This window comes from Chenopodium quinoa, unplaced genomic scaffold, assembly GCF_001683475.1.
Source record: "Chenopodium quinoa cultivar QQ74 unplaced genomic scaffold, ASM168347v1, whole genome shotgun sequence".
Lineage (NCBI taxonomy): Eukaryota > Viridiplantae > Streptophyta > Magnoliopsida > Caryophyllales > Amaranthaceae > Chenopodium > Chenopodium quinoa.
The window spans coordinates 91,975-111,438 of NW_018743812.1; the positions used below are offsets into that span (position 1 = coordinate 91,975).

Genomic DNA, 19,464 nt, shown 5'->3' on the forward strand with positions numbered 1-19,464 from the left:
GTTTTGATGTGCTTAGTTCATCTGAACTCTAATAGCTATTTGCAGGAACTTCATGATGTGTTAAGTTGGGAAATTATCAATCAATTACCATTTGACTTCTCTAATGCTATTCACAAATGTCAGAAGGTTGGCATCAACAATGCTGTCGCTGAAGCATTTAATGCAATTAATGATCCTCTGGTTGTGGTAAGGACCGGAAAAATCCGTTCAAAAGTGTTCTGCAAGGGTGCCATTTCTCTTGATATTGTTGGCCAGAGTAAAGAGGACATGCTCAGAATCCTGTTTCCAGACAAGGCAAATGCTTGTCAAGATAGAGTCGATGACACGGACTCTAAATCGGGTACTACATGCGGCACCTTATTACCTGAAAAGAAGAATGAAGGATGTGCTGAGCCCCAAGATGGTGATTTATGGGAAGTTTTTGATTTGTTCAAGCTGGTAGAACACAAGGATGACAAAAGCTGTAATAGATTTGTGTCTAATGTCCCAAAGATCAGGGTAATTCTGAATTTCTCTTTGAAACAGGCATTCATCTTTATGTTTTTAATTTATGAGTTCTTTTATATGATGAACTTTGTTACAATTTACAGGTTCAAATTGACAAAATATATGACCTTCTGATGAACGCAATATCCATGGCATTGGAACATAATACTTGCACTGATGAGTACAAGGAAGAAGGTGATTGCCTGCTTCTTGAGTTACAGCTCTTATCAGCAGCCTTGGATAGGTCAGTTCAAACTTCTAATCTAATTCAATATATATGAAGTATTGTTGCTTCAAGATACACTTTATTATGGATTCTTCATGAACGTGTACGGCTTGATCTCAGTATAGCCGATTGTCACAACAGAATTCAAGCAACTATATACATTTACTGAAGAAGACACTTCTAAAATCAAGCAACTGTTTGTGTTGGCCTGTAATTTGTGCCTCATAATAGTAATTTATTTATAATTTTTCATTGTCCATTAATGTATTTATTTTTCAGGTTACTAACTAGTAACTATGCTTTTAACGACTTCAGCTCTTATGATTTCCTGTATATATACTAATCATTTGGCGGCATGGTTATTTCAGTGGACATCTGAAAGATAATATGTTGGTCGAAGACAGTGCAAGAAGGCTGTTCTCAGGAAAGCCAGTATTTGAGTACTTTTTGAGTTCGCTGATTCCTCAAAAAGACGCGACTTCCCCAGAGGATTATGAGGCAACTACTGCAGAGGAAGGAAATGATGATGATAGTAAGAATGAGGAGGGGAAGATGGATGCCTCTCCAGCTGCTGCTCCTGGAAAACAGCTAAAGGGCTGTCAAGCTGTTGAGATAAACCAAGGGAAAGGACAAACAATGTCGAAACATGCAAAGAAGAAGGCCAAGAAGAAGAGAAAATAGATTGTCCTCTTGGAAAAGCGTTACATATTCCGTAGATGTCCATGCCCTCAAACCTACTAGGTGTTAATATTTAGTAAAATTGTGTGTATATTTTTGTAAGTGGCTGTTCTTTTGACTGATCGTAAACAGTATAAACTGTAAACTGGCTCATCTATCCTTTGCTTCTGTAATCATGGTCATTTTGAGGATTATGTACTAAATCATGATATTGATGATGAGCTTACTTGAACAAATTCCTTACTTGTCCAAGTATATTTTATTTAAAAACCATTTTAACCCATATCACCCAGTACCAGAACTCCCTCAATCTGGTTTTAATTTCATTCCGACCCAGTTCGTTTTTTAAAAATATATAGGATGTACAAAATACACTAAAATGATTATAATTTATCTCTATATAAGTAAAAGTAACATCAATATACATAAAAATTACTTCAAGTATAATTTTATAGATAAAGTTACTCTCTTTAAAGGAGTAGAAATTAGATGTACAAATAAGTTTTACTAATCACTCATACACTTTTTCAAATTAGATAACACATTTCTTTTATTACGTTTGTCAATGTAAAAGTTTTATCGATGAACAAATAAGTTTTACTAATCACTCATATACTTTTCCAAATTAGATAACACATTTCTTTTATTACGTTTACCAATGCAAAAGTTTATCGGATATATCTTTAATTAAACAATACTAAAAATTAAATTTTAATTAAGTACACATTGAAATGAATATAACAAAATTCTACATTATTATGTTTTTTTTATACCTATAAATCACAAATGTTAGTTAAAACAAAGTTAATGAATATTATCAAAAATTTCCATGTGTCATCTAATCTAGAACGGAGGAAGTACAAAGTAAATATTGTATTTATAAAGACGAGTACGTGAACAAATGGTTTCCAAAAATAATACCCGACCCGGGAAAGGGTGCAGAAACAGGTCGGGTACAGGTTTGATTTTCGGAGTAAATAGGTACCCAGTAACCATTTTGTTTTTTCAAAAATCCCAAAAAAAAATTCCCTGGGATTTAAGGAAGATTAAAAGATGGGGTTTTGCAAATTTTCAACCTGCCCACTTTCTCTCTCCTCACTCTCTCAACTCTGCCACTCCACTCTAGATCCGCCGCCGCACCTCAGCCCCACCAACCACCGTCTTCCATCAGTCCCAGGTATAATCAATTTTATCTTTGTATAATTCATGTTTTAATTTGCTATTTACTCTGAATATTTTAATTGGACTAGTGTTGCTTAACATTAAAAATTGCAATTTTTTTTTTACGGTGTATAAGTAATCAAGTGTTTAATTTTTCTTAATACCCATGGAAATTGTAATTGCATCTTCATCTTAACTATTCAGATGTTTCGGCAGTAAATTGATTATAAATTTTCATATTTTGGGCAGCAAATTGATTACAAATTTTCACATGTTTGGGCAGTATATTGATTATTAATTTTCACATTTTGGGTAGGAAGTTGTTTACAAATTAAAATCGTGAATAATCGTTTGTTTTTTTGGCTCCGCTTAACTGCTGTCTAGTAAGTGCATATTTACATTAGTATTTTTTTGAATCAGAAAATGTTGATATTGTAATTTCGGGTACCCTTTGATCCAACCGGAAAACGGGGACTTGAGTATTTCTGGTCCCTGTCATCAAAATAAAAAAAAAACAAAACAGTGACATTACTTTCTCTCTCATCGACAAATTGAAAGTCACTGTCTCACACTCTCACTGAAACCGTCACACCCCCACACCGGCACACCGCTGCCGCCGCACCTTCCAGCCACCGCCCATAGCCCAGTGGCCCACCGCACGTCCGCACAGCCGCACTCCTACAGCCTTCTAGATCTAGGTGATTTAATTGATTTTCAAGTTTTTAATTTCGTATTAATTGTTGGCTAGTTAGGTTGATTTTGTGCTTAATTGAGTTGTTTATGTTATTTAATCTAGTCAATTAGCGTGTATGTTCTTTGAAATTGTTGATTTGTTATTAAATTTATCAAATTTGGGAGTTAATGCTTCTGATTTTTTAAGAATTGATAATATTGAATTTCTGAGTTTTTTCTCTTAGAAATTGATATTATCAATTGACAATGGGCTAGTAAAATTGATGATTTCATATTTAATCTATGAAATTTGGCTGGTTAAGAACTTAGGGTTTCTGATTTTTTTTGGAATTGATTAGTTTGGATAATTGCATTTCTGATTTTTTGAAATTGATATTAGAATTGGTCAATTGGTTATAGTAATTAGTGATTTTGAATAATTGCCTTGAATTTGTATATGTTCAGTGGTAAGCTCACTATTAGTGTTTTAGGCTTTTAGCTATACTTTATTATCAAGTTAGTGTGTATAATTAACTTGGATTTTTGAAGCAATTGTGGTTTTCTTAATCTAATTGATCATGTAACTTAATTTTCAGAATGAAAAGGAAAAATTGTGTGATATCACAAGTTTCTTTGGTCCGAAAATTCCTCCTCCTCCACAAAATCCTCCTCCTTCACAAAATCCTTCTCCTCCACCTCTTCCTCTACAAGATCCACCTCTTTCACCACAAAATCCTTCTTATCCACCTCCTCCACCACAAATTATTAGCCTTTTTAATATTCTTGCATTATTGATTAGTATACGGTAGTGACCCACCACCCGAAAAGTCCTGGATCCGCCACTGATCATAGGTGTAGCCGTGTAGAGTAACTTATCCATGGCATGAACTTTCGCAAATGTACAATAACTTATCCATGCCGAGAACCTTTGTAAACAACAGGTGTTGTCTGGAATGATGGAATACTCTTTAGTGCTATGCGTTTGGCATGTAAGATGAGGAGTTAGGAACATTTATTAATGTATCCTTGGTAAGAAGCCCAATCCTTAGGCCAAGCCAAAGTATGGATTTGGCTAATGGAAAACCATATAACAATCGGACTCCATATAATATACGTTACATAACATAATGCACTGACATTCTGTCCTAGATTCACACCTTTGCCATGACTTTCCTTGCCTCTTATTTATTAAATTAGGGGAGGTCTAGTTAGCTGAAAATAGTTGGTTGTATGCAAAATTGCAAATTAATTTGGGAGGGAGGGTACAAATCATTTAAGAATTTGTCACTCCTGTTGTTAATTGATTTTTTAAAGGTCATATCTAGAATTGTTGCTCAAACTTTGGCCTATACAATCTGCCTTATCTAGGGGTATGGACTATGGTGAAGGGGTTTTGTTGATTGGATAGTAATAATTCTTTCTTCAAGAATTTTGGACACCGGGGAATCACAAATAATACCAAGAACCTAATCAATGGTATGAAGGGGTGTATAAGTGAGCTAACTCTAATTTTATATTCTTGGCATGTAAGAGACTCTAGTGGTAACACATATCCCCAAATGTCTTCCTATTATTGTGAGCTTGGTGCTATATATACAATGAATGTTTTCTTTATTGAGTCCGTGAAGCAGTAATAAGCTATGCTTTTCTTATGGGCAGAATGCAGCTTTACATGTGTACTTAATGGAGACTCCTACAGCTGATATTTGAGTTCAACCAACAATGCAGTGGATATATCTTGAATTCTTGTATCGTCCAAGTAATATTTCTTGATGAAGTATTCTCACATGCACCTTACTTTGTTTAAATTGGCAGGTTCAGATCACTGTATCATAACGTATAAGTCCAAAGCAGTAGTTGGTTAGCAATATGTTTGCTGCAAAATCTCCCTCTATTCCTCCTCTTTCGTTCTCAGAGAAGTCCTTAAAATGTCCAAACTACTGCCTCAAGCTCCGTTTACCCTTTACTAGTGCCCATCCAGCAAACAAAAATTCCACGCACCGTTGCTTACCATGTATTAGATCGTCACTTTCTCTGGACCTTGATAAATCAGTAACTGAATATACTCCTGCTCAGACCCGAGTTGATATCCTAGCAGAGTCACTCCCATACCTTCAAAAATTCCGAGGTAAAACCATTGTTGTCAAGTATGGCGGGGCAGCCATGAAATCTGAATCTCTTCAAGCATCAGTAATTAATGACCTTGTACTTCTCTCATGTGTGGGCATTCGCCCTATTTTTGTACATGGGGGTGGTCCTGAAATTAACCAATGGCTTGACCGCATTGGCCTCAAACCGAACTTCCTCAATGGTCTTCGAGTCACTGATGCATCCACTATGGAGATAGTCACAATGGTTCTTGTGGGCAAGGTCAATAAACATTTAGTCTCTCTCATAAATAAGGCTGGGGCAACTGCTGTTGGCCTGTCCGGTTTAGATGGACGTCTCCTCACTGCACGTCCATCCCCCAAAGCTGCCGAACTTGGGTTTGTGGGGGAGGTTGCTGTTGTGGATCCCACTGTCCTTCGGCCATTAGTGGAAAATAATCACATTCCTGTGATTGCGTCAGTTGCAGCCGATGAGAAAGGGCAGTCCTATAATATCAATGCAGACACTGTGGCAGGGGAACTGGCAGCTGCATTGGGTGCTGAAAAGCTTATATTGTTAACTGATGTTGCGGGCATTTTGGAAGATAAAGATGATCCGGGTAGTTTAGTGAAGGAGATTGACATTGCCGGGGTAAGGAAGATGGTTTCAGAAGGGAAGGTTGCCGGTGGGATGATCCCGAAAGTCAACTGTTGTATTAGGTCACTGGCTCAAGGAGTTAGAACAGCAAGTATAATCGATGGTAGGGTTCAACATTCTCTGCTGTTGGAAATTTTGACCGATGAAGGGGCTGGAACCATGATCACTGGCTGATGTTTATGTTCCGCTCTCATTTGTTTTAATCTCCTGTGTTTTCTTTTGTTTCTTTCCCATGTTTAAAGGAGCTAAAATGGGTTAGATTACTGTACTATGTAGAATGCAATTTTGAAGCTGATTAAATTCCTACTTGCATGATATTTGTAGTGCAGAAGTAATCGTTTCAGGAGCACTGTAGCTACAGCCCGTGGGCTAATTTGTGCTCGACCAGATTTTCTGCTCTTTTTCTTTGGATGGAAGTAGCCAAAATCATGTTGGTTTTGGGCATCAGTGCATCAAATGGCTTGATTTATTACTCGTAGAAGATTTTGGCTGGGCCACAACTAAATTAATCCGTCTAATACGTTTTGTTTTACATTACTTTATAAAGTCCTGCATGCACTTGGAGCAAATGAGCAGCGAGCAATGCTCCACATAGGCCCTGTGATTATACACTTTTCTCTTCTACTTGGTTAATCATAGCACAATTAGAGGTCTAAAATGCACCAAATCTTCCCCCAATGTGAAAATTCAAGCTCATAGTCCCTAGGCATTGACCACTCAGTCTACTCAACTCCAACTACGAGTGTGCACCAGTCCAAATCTAGACTGAAATCAAACCGAGAAATTACATAGACTAAAAAGTCAACACAACCTGACTTTTTCAGGTCCAGTCCGGGTTTCGACCTCTCACTTAAACATAGGACTAACTTAGCGACCACTCTCTCTTAAAGTTGCTTCCATTTTTTAGGTCACTTTTTTGAACCCCTTTTCACGAGTCTCACTCTCACCTACCCAAAAACAGCAAAATTACCCCATCTCACCTAAAACCTCCTCCATTTCCAACTCCTTCAAAAGCTGCTTCACCTACCTTTCTCTCTCTCTTTTCAACACTTCTCTAATGGATTCTGCCTTAGCTATATCCTCTTCTTTCCTTCCTTTTCCCAAATCAAATCGCAATCTTCTTCTTCCAAAAACCCCATTTTCTCTCTCCTCAAAACCCCCACAAAAACCCTCTTCCAAGCTCTCCATTACTGCTAATTTTTCCTCTAATCATAGCGTTAATCCCTCAAATGGGTCCCAAAAAGAAACCCCATTTGCCCGAACTCTTTCCACCGCTGCTAAGACTGTGGTTTTGACGGTGGCAGCCACTTTAATGGCCTCCAAATTGAAGGAAATGCCGGCGAAGGCGGAACCATCGACACCAATTGTTGAAGAATCGACAGTGAAGGAAGAGAAAGCTGTTAATTTGAGTGAAATTGAAAGTGGGGTTGATGAAAATTCACCATTGTCTCATTTATTGGAAACAAATTCTGAGTTTGTGGATAATTTGTGGAGTTTGTTGCAGAAGAAACTTGAAATTGGGGAAGATGAAGAAGCATTGAAGATTCTGGGTAAATTGGTTGAAGCTCAACCTTATGAAATCGAGTGGAAATTTCTAAGAGCAAGATTATTGAGTGAAATGGGGAAAACCCAGGAAGCTAGAGATGAATTTGAAGATATTCTGGCATTGAATCCTCTCTCATTTGAGGCATTGTTTGAGAATGCTTTGCTTATGGACCGTTGCGGTGAAAGGGATACCGTGATTGCTAGGTTGGAGAAGGCTTTGAGCATTGCTATGGATGAGAGTAAGGCTAAGGAAGCTAGGGATGTGAGGTTGATCATTGCTCAAATTCAATTCTTGCAGAAGAATGTGGATGAAGCATTGAAAAGTTATGATGAATTGATTAAGGAGGATTCTAAAGATTTCAGGCCTTATTTCTGTAAAGGGATGATTTATAGCTTGCTTGATCGAAACACCGAGGCTCGAGAACAGTTTGCTAAGTATAGAGAGCTTTCACCTAAGAAGTATGAAGTTGAAGGGTACTTGAGGTCTCCGCTTTCAAGGATGAAGCTCTTCGGGACTGATTCGCAGAGTTGAATTCGTGACCGGTTGGTTTTTGGGTTGTGTTGAGGCTTTTGTTTGTAGGAATAAGCAAGAAGAGAGTTTTATGGGATGGAAGAAGCAATGTGGTTGCTTCTAGGTATATCCTCTGTCTCTTATCATATCATGTTAGTTAAAAGAGTACTTTGTTTTAATTTCTGTTCAATATTTAGGGATCATTTTTCAATGCGGCGTATGATTAATTTTTGGAGCTGTATACTGATTACTGCATTATAGAGACTAGGATTGCTCACATGAGACATGATATTACATGGAATTGGAGAATAAAGAATGTATGAAATTGGGTGCTGAGTCTGCTGACCATATGTATTGTCAATTTAATTGTTCATGTAAATGTTCTTGATGATTATTGCTGTAGTGAATCTTATGTAGGCTTGTTTGTTCCAACCTACGGAATTTGAGCTCAATTGACCCTCGATTACTTAGATTGATGGCTTGTTTAGACTCTTGAACAGTTGAAATGGGATAAACTGAGATAAAACTCGGTCAATTAACCTTGGGTCCATAAACTAACAATGATCGTTGCTCGAGTTTAGGTAGCATAGTTCTTATATAGCTTTTGCTTTTGAGTCATATGCCTGAGGCTTTCACGCTTCCCTGCTTGGCCCATCCATTTCATTGGCTATTAGTTTTGAGCTTTTGATTTACTTGGCAAGTAATTAAGGCTACTAGCATCTTACACTTGTTTGGAGCTTTAGAACTTAGAGGACACATTTGATGATTTTGGAATATGAGATTAAGTTCTTTGTTAATAATAAGGAGTAATATCCTCCACTTTTTCTTGTCGCTGGCTCTTGGCTAATTTCCCTATACTCATTTATTCAGTGCTACATATGCCTAAAATTACAACCCTCTTTGCCTTTGTGGGTGAGAGTTTGTATAGTGGTTCTATTGCAACCAATGCTTGCTTATCCATTCCTCTTAAGTTCAATGTTTAGCTGAAAGTTTTATTAATGTACTGTTTTATTGTGAATACACCTGCTACTAGAACGTATGAGTCATAACTCATAAGTATTGATTCAAGGCTGTACTAAAACCTTTTCTCAAATGTATATTTCTTTTTCGATGTTCTCTCATGCTTCCTTGTTTTGAGCACACTAAACCTTTTTTCATCAGAAGAGATGCTTTATACTTGCTGGTCTGATCAAGGATGCTAAAAGTAAAAAAACTTTCCAAATAGCTGAGATTTGCTATCTCCTTGGATGCTATTGGTAGTTAATCTTAACAATAAAGCGTAAGAATTGCATGGTTGCACTTGTGATGCTCGTGAAGGAATTTAAGGGGCTTAGTTTAGGTATGGTCAAAAACAATTTAATGGTGGTTTCCCTATAAATTTCTACCACATCCTGATGTTCCTAGAATTAGGTATAACAAAGCATTTTATGCACTCATTCGTAGCTCCAAATGAGCAGTTTATAGCCTTGGGTGCGTCAAGTACGAAGTACACTGTATGATACTTCTCTATATAAGAAGTATGCAAGGCAAATTGGCTGTTAAGTTTGGATTGATTCGAGTGATAAGCTATTCAGTTTGTTTTCTGGTCGGATTACATTCAAGATTTTGCCAAATACTAATCACACGAGTTTCTATTCAAGTTTTATCAGATACTCCATACAAGCCTATATTCCATTGTACTCTAATTTCTTTGTCTAGTTTGGTCTACTAACATTGAAAAGCAAAATTTGACTGGAACAGGCTTTGTTTGTTGATGTATGTAACACTTGTTATTCTAGCGAAGTGATTTTGTATCCCATGCCAATAAACTTTACGTAGGTGCAGCAGCTACTAACCATTTTACTCAGTAAAACTAGACAATATATATATATATTTTTTATTTTTTTATTTCTTTTTTTTTTTTTTTTTTTTTTTTTTTTTGAGGAAAGCAGGTTAATGCATTAATTTATAGAAAGAGAGTCCAAAAGTACATATGAGGATATCTCATTCGGGACAAGATTATCCCAAAATTGTTCACTACCATACGGCATTAACCTAGCTAGATGGTGGGTTACAAAGTTTCCCTCCCGCTTTACATGGGACCAAAAAACAGAAGAGAAGTCCTTACAAGCAGAGACAATGTCCTCTAAAATGCCATCAACAGCTGCTAGAGAAAACGACCCCCTCTTAAGCTTAGAAACAAGCAATAACGAATCAGCCTCTAGGATTATATGCCCCATGTTTTTCTCCCTTGCCTTCTTTAAACCGAATAGAGCTGCTTTGCATTCAGCCACCAATGGTTCCCAACGCGCCCTTAATCTGCTCACTGCCGAGAAGAGAACACGCCCTCTGTCATCACGAGCTATGGCTCCTAATCCCACCCAACCATCTTGAGAAATCGATGCATCCACGTTAACCTTCACTAAGCCAATAGGAGGAGGCACCCAGACAGGTCTGCCCACTGGTTCTCTTGGAGGAGATGTGTCTCCATAAATCCTCTCAGAATACTCATCAAAATCTGCCACTATCCTGCTGTGTCTGAGAAGAAGAGCCTCATCCGGGTCCCATACGTTTTCGAAGACCCATTTGTTGCGGCGAAACCAGATAAACCATAGGAGAAATAGGCTCTTTTGATAAGTTTCTGTCGAGAGATTTTATGCCCAGTCAAGCAACATTTCTCCAAACGAATCCGGCATGCTCCTGTTAATCACCTCCTGACAGCCACACCTTACCCATAATTGTCTAGCCATAGGACATAATTCAGGTAATAGGACAAGATATATTTAATTACTGCTTCGTTAACATGACCACTTCAAGTAGTAGGGAGAGCTGAGAATTCTGCTGGAAATTGTGGCCGGAAATCTGCTGTTACATTGTCTTAAGTATCGAAAAAAATATGTTTGGCCGTATTTGATGAGGAGGTGGGAGAGAATGCCGTTGAGTGAGCTAAGTCAGTGATTGCCGCGGTTGATGTTACTGTCTTTTTTCTTCAATCGGATGCATCTGCTGCCATTTTTCCGGTGTTTATGTTTATGTTTTCATTTTGGATTTCAAGTTACAAAGCGGAGAAGGAAGATGGACAGTGAACTGGACTTGTGGTTCTGACTTTTACTTGTGCTAAAAATAGCTGTATTATAATTTGAAAATTTCAATTCACTTCTCGAAAAAAGTTTACATTAGAATAAATCAAATCACATTAGCCAGGAGAATTAAGATAATGTGAACTAAATATGGGTCTAAATGCTGGGAAATTTGGTTATGTAAAGTTAAATGATAAATTATAAGAAGACAAAATTCAAAAGTAAAACAAAGTACTACGTACTCAATTAGGAGTTAGTTGTGAGAGCAACTTAGTAATGAGGTGGTGGCTTTCATGTATTTTGAACACGTCTAGCTCCTTTGATTCAAAGTTGTTGTCCTTCCAATTTTAGCTGGCAATTATATTTCTAATTCAGTCTTCCTCATTGATTATTGAGTAACATTGGAAAAACAAATTTTATATGAATGAAAGTTGAGCTTGAGCACTATGCTAAATCGTGGTGTTTAATACAATGCAAGTATCATATTCTCATTCTTTTTTCTTTTTCTTTTTTGTTTTTTTTTTAATATTATTATTATTATTATTATTATTATTATTATTATTTTCCCCTCTTTTTATTGAGGTCCACTATTAGGAAAAAATAATGCACTAGTAGTTCTATTTATTTATTTATTTATTTGAATAAAGTAGTTCTATTTATTAAACATTTATAGTTTGCAATAAAATTAATTAAGACGTTTTTGCGTACCTAAACATTAATCATTTAAAAATTCTTTGAATAATTCACTTACAAAGAAAAAAAAAAAAAAAAGGTTTATAAGTTGGTAACATGGTAGCCCACTAATAAAAGTATGAAAGCATACATTTTTCTTATAAATATGAGATAATGTCTCCTTAATCTCTGTCATTTTGAATTTTGATTAAGATTTAAAAATAGTTTATACTACAAGTTCATACCAAAAACCGGCAGGCATTAGAAGAAAGATAGATCATAAATAGACCTCAATTTAACTTGGTTTAGAACAAATAAAAACATAGCACAAGAAAACAAAATGGCAGAAAAGGAGATTAAGAAAATTGTGGAGAGCAAACCAACGGCTGTTGCTACACCATCTTCTTCATCATCATCCGGCATCACCGAGGAGAAGTCAAAGGCTACTACTCCTCCCTCGGCCCCGGCAATTCCTGAGACTATCGTTCCTGTAGTTGAAAGTATTACATTCTCTCTTTCTTTCTATGTCCATTATATACTCAAGTGTAATTTTACACCCTCTCACATTCTCTTGCACACGTGCTCATAACATAAGATATTAAATATTATGTTATGAGCATATGATCATTTGTTATCAAGTAAAATACTTGAGGGGTATTTTTTTGAATTTTTTTGTTTTTTCTCCATGAAACAAACATTTTCTTGAAATTCTAATTACGAATAAAATGTCTAATACATATGTTGTCAATTAACAGAAGCTGAAGAGGCTGAATCTCAAAGAAGTAGACAATCATCTGACAGGGGTGAGTTTATAGTGGCACATAATTTTCAGTTCACTCATATTTATTTAACTGGAAGACAAAATATGACATAATAAAAAATTAAAAAAAAAAAACAAAACAAAAAAAGCTTCATTAAATATGATATTTGTCAGAGTTGATATAGTTAGAATAAATGTTGTATTTACACTTTTTTGTACTATGGTTGTTGCAGATATTGCATTAGCACATGTTGAGCAGGAAAAGAGGTTGTCTTTTATTAAGGCGTGGGAAGAAAGTGAGCAATCTAAAGCAGTCTACAAGTAAGTTTTTTTTTCATCGTCATGTCATGTTACATGACGTACGTGGGTTATGCCCAAGACATATGGTCGAATCTCGTCTATTGTGAATCTCTATTAACTTAAAAAAACAACTATGCATGATGTTGTGACATACCTTCTAGCATGCTTACTTGTCTGAGATCAAATGTAACAAAAATTGGATTTTAGATTATATCATCAAGAATATTTTGTATAGAAAGATTTAGAGGTAGGGTGTTAAATATTTCAAGGCAGAAAGTTTATTTGCTTGCTGATTAGTGGCTTGATAACATTAGAATTGTGTCTTTGATTAGTGTCTATAACTTTAAAAGCCTACAATTATTATCCTATGAAGTCGTAAATGTTCATTACTATGATCGAAACTCAGCACATAAGTGACAAAACTATTGATCTAATAGTGTCTAGAAGGAGTTTTCGAAAACTGAATGTTGATGTTCGTTGCCTACTGTACTGGACAGGGCCGAGAAGCAGATTTCTGCTCTCAACGCTTGGGAGAACAGAAAGAAAGCATCCATCGACGCTAAGCTGAAGTATATCGAGGTACCTCAATCATGATATTCATGTAATACATATATGTGCAGCAGTATATATTGATCATGGTTAAATTTAATGAGTTGGGTGTTTAATGAGCAGGAAGAGCTTGAAAAGAAGAAGGCTGAGTATGCAGAAAAGATGAAGAACATGGTAGCTCTAGTCCACAAGCAAACAGAAGAGAAGAGGGCAATAGTTCAAGCAAGAAAAGGCGAGGATCTTCTCATGATCCAGGAGAAGGCTGCTAAATACCGAGCCACAGGATATACCCCAAAGAAGATCCTTGGTTGTATCTCATTTTAGATCATCCACAGCAGAGATAGTTACCTCAGGTTAATGCAGTTTCAAAGTGTAGCAGTGCACTAGATTGCGTTAGTTAAGATTGTTTTTGCGAGTAAACAAGTTGTGTGAGAGATCAGTGTAATAGCTGTAATTGATGTTGTTCTATTTGCCAATAGGAAATTCGGGTTGGATATAAGTTTTTGGTTGGGTTTTGGCCTTGAATTCAGAATCAGATGATCAAGTATGTCTCATTTTCGCCAAATTTAGGCTTAAATATTTGTCGATGAAGTTCAAGTTCATTGTTTTCAGTCGTAACATTTGCAATAAACCATATACATATATTTCAATCAAGCCATTTAAAGAGTCTACAGACAATATTACAATTACAAAACGCAGCACGACATCAGAAAACAGATCTAGGAACATGAACCTCTATTTTGCAGCTCAGGGAAGCATCCTATCAGAAGAAACAGAACATTTTACATGACTAGATTAGGAGAGCAGGTAAACTTAAAGCTAGAACTATAGCCGTTAACTAAGAGATATACTGCTAAATGTGACCGAAAAAACCCCAGATATCCTCAGTAAAACTTAAAAAAACACGCGTTATCAGAGTAGTTGTCGACAGGATCTTCCAAGAAGCTCATGTCATTGTATCCTGGAAAATCCAACAGCAGCTGCAATGCAGACTCAGATGAATCCTCTAACTCATTGGAGCTCGAAGAATCTGATCTTGTATTAACATCAAGAACTTCGGTTTTGATAAAGTTCTTACACTTGATCTCTTCATCTCGGTTATCTACTGTCAGACCTGAAGTAGAGGCACATTTTGTGGTAGAAGTGGATGCTTGGGAGATTGGGCTTTGACATGCAATCTTTTCCTTCATTTCAAAGTTTCGAAACGACTCTCCAACTTCAGAGTTCCAAAGACGAAGGAAGTAGTCAGAATCAAGGAAACTAGCAGAATGCGGGTGGCACACTAAAGACTCACTTGAAAGCCGAGCCTCAGCTTCAAGCCTAGCGCTCTCCCATTGGGTCATGTGACGTGTAGAAGGCGATGCTGGGGGTTTTGTAGATGGTCCAGCAGGTGTAGAAGCTGGTTCATGGGTTTGAGGATCGAGGCCCATACAAATTAACCGTTTTCTCAAGTGGGTGTTCCATAAGTTTTTGATCTCATTGTCTGTTCTTCCTGGTAGTTGTGCAGCGATTGCAGCCCACCTGAAACACAAATTTTCATCTTATGAGCACTGCTTACATTGGTTTGTTCTTTTATTGTGCTATAGCTACTCAGTAAACAATACCTGTTGCCTAGAATGGCATGCAGCTGTATAACAAGCTTCTCTTCTTCAGGAGTGAATGGACCGCGTTTTATGTCTGGCCTAAGATAATTTGTCCAACGAAGTCGACAGCTCTTTCCACATCGAAGGAGACCTGCAAAGAAGGAAATAGTCGAAATACTAATCAATTTTAAGTTCCATATAAACCAGGTCATAAATCAATTACCTATCATATATGACAAGACTTGTTCTACAACAAACATGAAATTTTCTCTTCAAAGGGAAAAAGATAAACGCGAAATTTAGTGATGGATGGTTGCAAAGCATGTTATTATGTTAACAAGCAACACAACAATGTGTTGACACAATAATGTGTTGTTCATTTCATCTTTTGCTACTGTAAACACACTATGACAACCAAGAACATCAACAGATCGGATTAAATCTGAAGTCAGATCATTACGCGAAATGCAATGGAAACATGCATGTCTCGAGTTTGACCTATCGTCTTTTTCAAGGCAATGGTAAACCGAAAGTACAAAAAAAATAAATGGCACTGGATAAAAAAAAGCCTTTGCTCATCTCCACAACCGCGTAATCATGGACAGGTCTCTATTGTACAACTTGTACAAGTAACAATCTAATGGAAGTTTATCATCAATTTTCCTGCAAGTACATCAATCATTCTCAAGAACTTGTTTAACATTTTGCTATTAATTCAGCAGCAATAAAAGTTATCATCAAAAGATCAATTATGTCATGCAATCCTCAAATATATAGTATCATTTTGCCATATGGTAAAATTTTTAAAATATATAGTACAACTCAACACTTTGTCTAACCAATTTCTCTTTTAACATTTTAATTGTGACAACTTAAAATGTGGACCATGATTTGAACTACACAAATTGCTAAGTTGATGACCAAAAACAAGCATAGGCATAACTTAACTTCAAAGAGTCCACTCTTGGGGGGTATTTTGAGTATTAAATTTACTAATACAAGGTTTTTTTGGGAATTTGACTATTAAAGAGTAGGGGTTACTTGGCATTATCTTCTCTAATTTAGAACTATCCAATTCTCAAGCAAAGATAAGTGAAGCAATTCAAGCATTTCTAAAATTAAATAATACCACTAAATTGCAATTAATAAAAAAAAAATAAAAATCTTCAAATCACAGCTCTTCAAATCTTTAATCCTCAAGATAAAAATCTATGCACTATCTTAGAAATAAATAAATAAAATCTTAATTTTGTCCAAAAACAAATCAAATAAGGAGTGATAACTTCCTCGTAACTTCAACTACTACCAACAATTTAATGTCAATTTATTTAAAAATCAGGATATATAAAGTGCATTACCAGACACTCTAGTTTATATTCGTAACACTGAGTAGACCTCAAGCCTCTTACACACTCTAGTAGGTGCACTTATGATTCATGAATAATTTTTGCTAATTTGCTCAAATTTATTTCCACCAAAAAAAAACACCCAAAAAAGAGTTTTAAGAAGAAAAAACAAAATTATGGGTTTTGGAGATCTAATACTCCAAAATATATTATTCTTACATCATAAACAATCTATTCTAGCTATGATAAGCCAATACTCTACTTTGGGCGGCATAATTCATTCAAAAAATCGATGCTAAAACCCTCCAAAAATCCAACATCAAAAACAGGGGAAAAACAGAGGAATTGAAAATAAAACCTGCATTTTTAGGAAGAGATCGCCAATTTCCATGACCATGTTTGTTGATATATTTAACAAGTAGTTCATCTTCTTCACTTGTCCATGGTCCTTTCTTCAACCCCTCCTTTTCACAACATGGAGATCTTCCCATTTTCTCTCTCTTAATTCTACCTTACTTTTGAGTAAAAAAAAAAAAAAAAAACAGAGTTTGATGTAACCCAAGAACTAAATTATCAAATGAACAAAAACCCAGAAATAAAATCATCAAATTAACAAAACCCAGAATTTGATTTCGAAGATTTTCATTCAAAAGATTAGAACTTTGACAGAAGGAAGAAAAAAGAAATGGACAGGCATAATAAATTTTACCAAAGAGGTGAATTAAATGTATATATAAACCAAGAAATGCGAAAAAGTGGAATTGGGCAATATCTATCTTGGGAAAATGAAGAAATAATTGTTTGTGTATCAGAGGAGAGAGAAAGAGAATTGTACAATCAGCGAGTTTCAAGCTGAAAAAAAACTGTGCTCTGTTTTCTGCAACAACGAAAAAAAAACAGAGAGAGAAAAACTCTTGCATTAAATGATATTACTTGCTTTTTTAATATTACATTACATCATACAAATTGTGAACAGTGAATTTTTTGATGAAATTAAATGACAAGAAAAAAATAGAATAAGGGTTATCAGAAATCAATGCAATTTGAGGGACGCGATGTGGTGATGGCATGACATGGCCTAGGCAAAGGGCAAGGAGCACGAGGCATGAGCAAAAGGCATAAATAAACACCCCATCCTTAAAAACACAAATTTTGGCAATTGAAGGTAGCATATTGTGTCACTTTAGGACCAAGGCAAGGCATGGCCAAGCAACACAAGACAAAACAACGCCAAGCAACACAAGACAAAACAAAGCCAAAGGCAAGACATCTTAAAACGTGATAACAAAGGGTAAGGCATGGATGAAATGATTTTGACACCAAGTAGGCCTTTTGAGATCCTTATGGAACCTCGTAAAGCACATCAATGCCAAACCTTACCAAGTTCAAAAATGTTCTATAAAGGTCGGTTTTAAAGGCTGTAATACAAATCAAGTCATTTTCGTATATTTCATGAGCTAGAATAAAAAACTCATGCAGTGATAGGAAATGCATCTTGGGTTCATGTAATGTTATTTGAAAACTTATATACACTGATATTCATATAGAGGCCCGTAGTGGCTTTGAGTTAATAAATAAGGACATGTCACATGTACATATCCATTTAAATTGACAGACAGAGCAAAGTGGACGGTTCAAACCACCAAAATCGTCTCCCAAGGTCTCATGGGATCCAAATGAAGCATCTCGTCCTTTTTCCTTTCTAGGCCTATACAACTCGATACTTTGTCCAAAATTGACAACTATAATTAATGCTTCTAGATTAATTTCGGGAAATTTTTTTCCCTAAATTGAAGTGAATGTGGGAGTGTCCAGTAGGAACATATTAGCTAGTTTAGAACAATAACAGGCCTATCAATAGGTTTATAAAAGTCTTGATAATGAGTTTGGCTCAATAATGTGGCTATTTGAAACTATATTATATTGGTTGTTAAGATGTGGTTCCAATCAAGAACTTAGCATTCGTGGGTCATATACTCATATATAGGCGTTATGAATCCTTCATTGGGTCATTACACCCAGCTCACCCATTACTTACCATACTATTGTTAATGGTGTTTCATGCATGAGTTGTTTGCACTATACTGGTGTTACACGGTTACACACACTATTGCCCGAAATTGTTGACTTTTTACAAATTACAATGAGTTGATCAAATAAGAGACTAACTCACTCTTAGTTGTTTCAAATCAAGTTAGTTTTTAACATCACTTGTTTAAAACATATAATCATATTATATAATTAACCATTATCTAGATTATGGTGTGTATGATACTCCAAAAGTATCACAATAAGCTAAAGAACATCTATTTTTATAAAAAATAAAATAATTTATTTGTGAAATTCCAAAAGTAGAAAATGTGTCCGATTGAAAATTAAAATGCCCAAATAACCAAAACAACTTTGTCGTTAGTCTATGGCATTTAGGGTTGGCTTTCTGTAGAGAAAGAAATACTAATCTTATAAAAGAAATTACTACCCATAAGGTCAGAACCCATAAAAATGTGGACCCTGTGGTTGAGTTTAGAAAAGGCGTGGAATCACTGGAATTGAGTGATAAAGGTTTGGAATAGTGTGAAAATTAAAATTGGTAAATTTGTATAAGAGTTGAAGTGTTGAACTATAGAGTAGAGAATTGTAAGACCAAATTGCAAAACTAAAACTGAGAACAGTTACTCTACAAATCAAACAACTCCATAAACTTGAAATCATCATTACCACCCTAATGAAGAAAGATTATAGAAAAAATACAGCAGATGTAGCTACGGAATTCGTGTCGCTAGGGTTCATATAAACAAGTTAAAAAAGAAACATTTACATTTTTTCATTCATTAAGATCAAACAACGCGAGATTTCAAATGCTTTATAAATCTACTCGTAAAATTTGTACATATCAATTTCACTAGTATAGATGGTTTAGTCACTGAGGAATCAATTCTGAACATGTATGTATGTTCAAAGAATCAAAGATGATAGCATTATTCAATGATCACAACATAATAAATGTGGTCAATTTTAGGGCAGAAAACACACAAGTACCCATAAATGTAACTGTACGTACTGTTAATTTTTTTGGTCACCCTGGGCTATTGCTTGCAAACCAAGGTTAAGGCTAAAAATGCGTAAATTATAAGCAACAGTCATGAATTTTACGGCTCTTCAGTCTTCACT

General features: G+C 35.8%; 6 protein-coding genes across 7 annotated transcripts; 4 read left to right on the plus strand and 2 right to left on the minus strand.

Annotated features, from left to right (window-relative positions):
- Positions 1–632: 632 nt before the first annotated feature.
- On the plus strand, positions 633–1,622 carry LOC110685302. The gene is made up of 2 exons (XM_021861788.1): positions 633–730; positions 1,081–1,622. Exons 1-2 carry the CDS (start codon positions 636–638, stop codon positions 1,391–1,393), a joined length of 408 nt encoding a protein of 135 aa, XP_021717480.1. The 5' UTR covers positions 633–635; the 3' UTR covers positions 1,394–1,622.
- A 772-nt stretch (positions 1,623–2,394) lies between these two features.
- On the plus strand, positions 2,395–6,473 carry LOC110685313 (acetylglutamate kinase-like). Of its 2 annotated transcripts, XM_021861802.1 has the most exons (3): positions 2,395–2,567; positions 2,972–3,249; positions 5,039–6,473. In XM_021861802.1, exon 3 carries the CDS (start codon positions 5,093–5,095, stop codon positions 6,140–6,142), a length of 1,050 nt encoding a protein of 349 aa, XP_021717494.1. In that variant the 5' UTR covers positions 2,395–2,567; positions 2,972–3,249; positions 5,039–5,092; the 3' UTR covers positions 6,143–6,473. The 2 variants fall into 2 exon arrangements, with proteins under 2 accessions (XP_021717494.1, XP_021717493.1); XM_021861801.1 differs by lacking the exon at positions 2,972–3,249 and having other exon boundaries at positions 2,396–2,567.
- A 255-nt stretch (positions 6,474–6,728) lies between these two features.
- On the plus strand, positions 6,729–8,456 carry LOC110685314 (protein SLOW GREEN 1, chloroplastic-like). Its single transcript, XM_021861803.1, has one exon. The coding sequence runs from the start codon at positions 7,026–7,028 to the stop codon at positions 8,043–8,045; it is 1,020 nt and encodes a 339-aa protein (XP_021717495.1). The 5' UTR covers positions 6,729–7,025; the 3' UTR covers positions 8,046–8,456.
- A 1,508-nt stretch (positions 8,457–9,964) lies between these two features.
- Positions 9,965–10,739, minus strand: LOC110685390. The gene is made up of 2 exons (XM_021861921.1): positions 10,736–10,739; positions 9,965–10,644 (listed from the first exon to the last, which is right to left on the minus strand). The coding sequence occupies exons 1-2, from the start codon at positions 10,737–10,739 to the stop codon at positions 9,965–9,967; spliced, it is 684 nt and encodes a 227-aa protein (XP_021717613.1).
- Positions 10,740–11,595: 856 nt separating this feature from the next.
- Positions 11,596–14,114, plus strand: LOC110685316 (remorin-like). Its single transcript, XM_021861806.1, has 5 exons — positions 11,596–12,255; positions 12,511–12,558; positions 12,749–12,836; positions 13,313–13,394; positions 13,488–14,114. Exons 1-5 carry the CDS (start codon positions 12,096–12,098, stop codon positions 13,686–13,688), a joined length of 579 nt encoding a protein of 192 aa, XP_021717498.1. The 5' UTR covers positions 11,596–12,095; the 3' UTR covers positions 13,689–14,114.
- On the minus strand, positions 13,985–17,649 carry LOC110685315 (transcription factor MYB41-like). The gene is made up of 3 exons (XM_021861804.1): positions 16,652–17,649; positions 14,969–15,098; positions 13,985–14,885 (listed from the first exon to the last, which is right to left on the minus strand). Exons 1-3 carry the CDS (start codon positions 16,782–16,784, stop codon positions 14,249–14,251), a joined length of 900 nt encoding a protein of 299 aa, XP_021717496.1. The 5' UTR covers positions 16,785–17,649; the 3' UTR covers positions 13,985–14,248.
- Between the last annotated feature and the right edge of the window lie 1,815 nt (positions 17,650–19,464).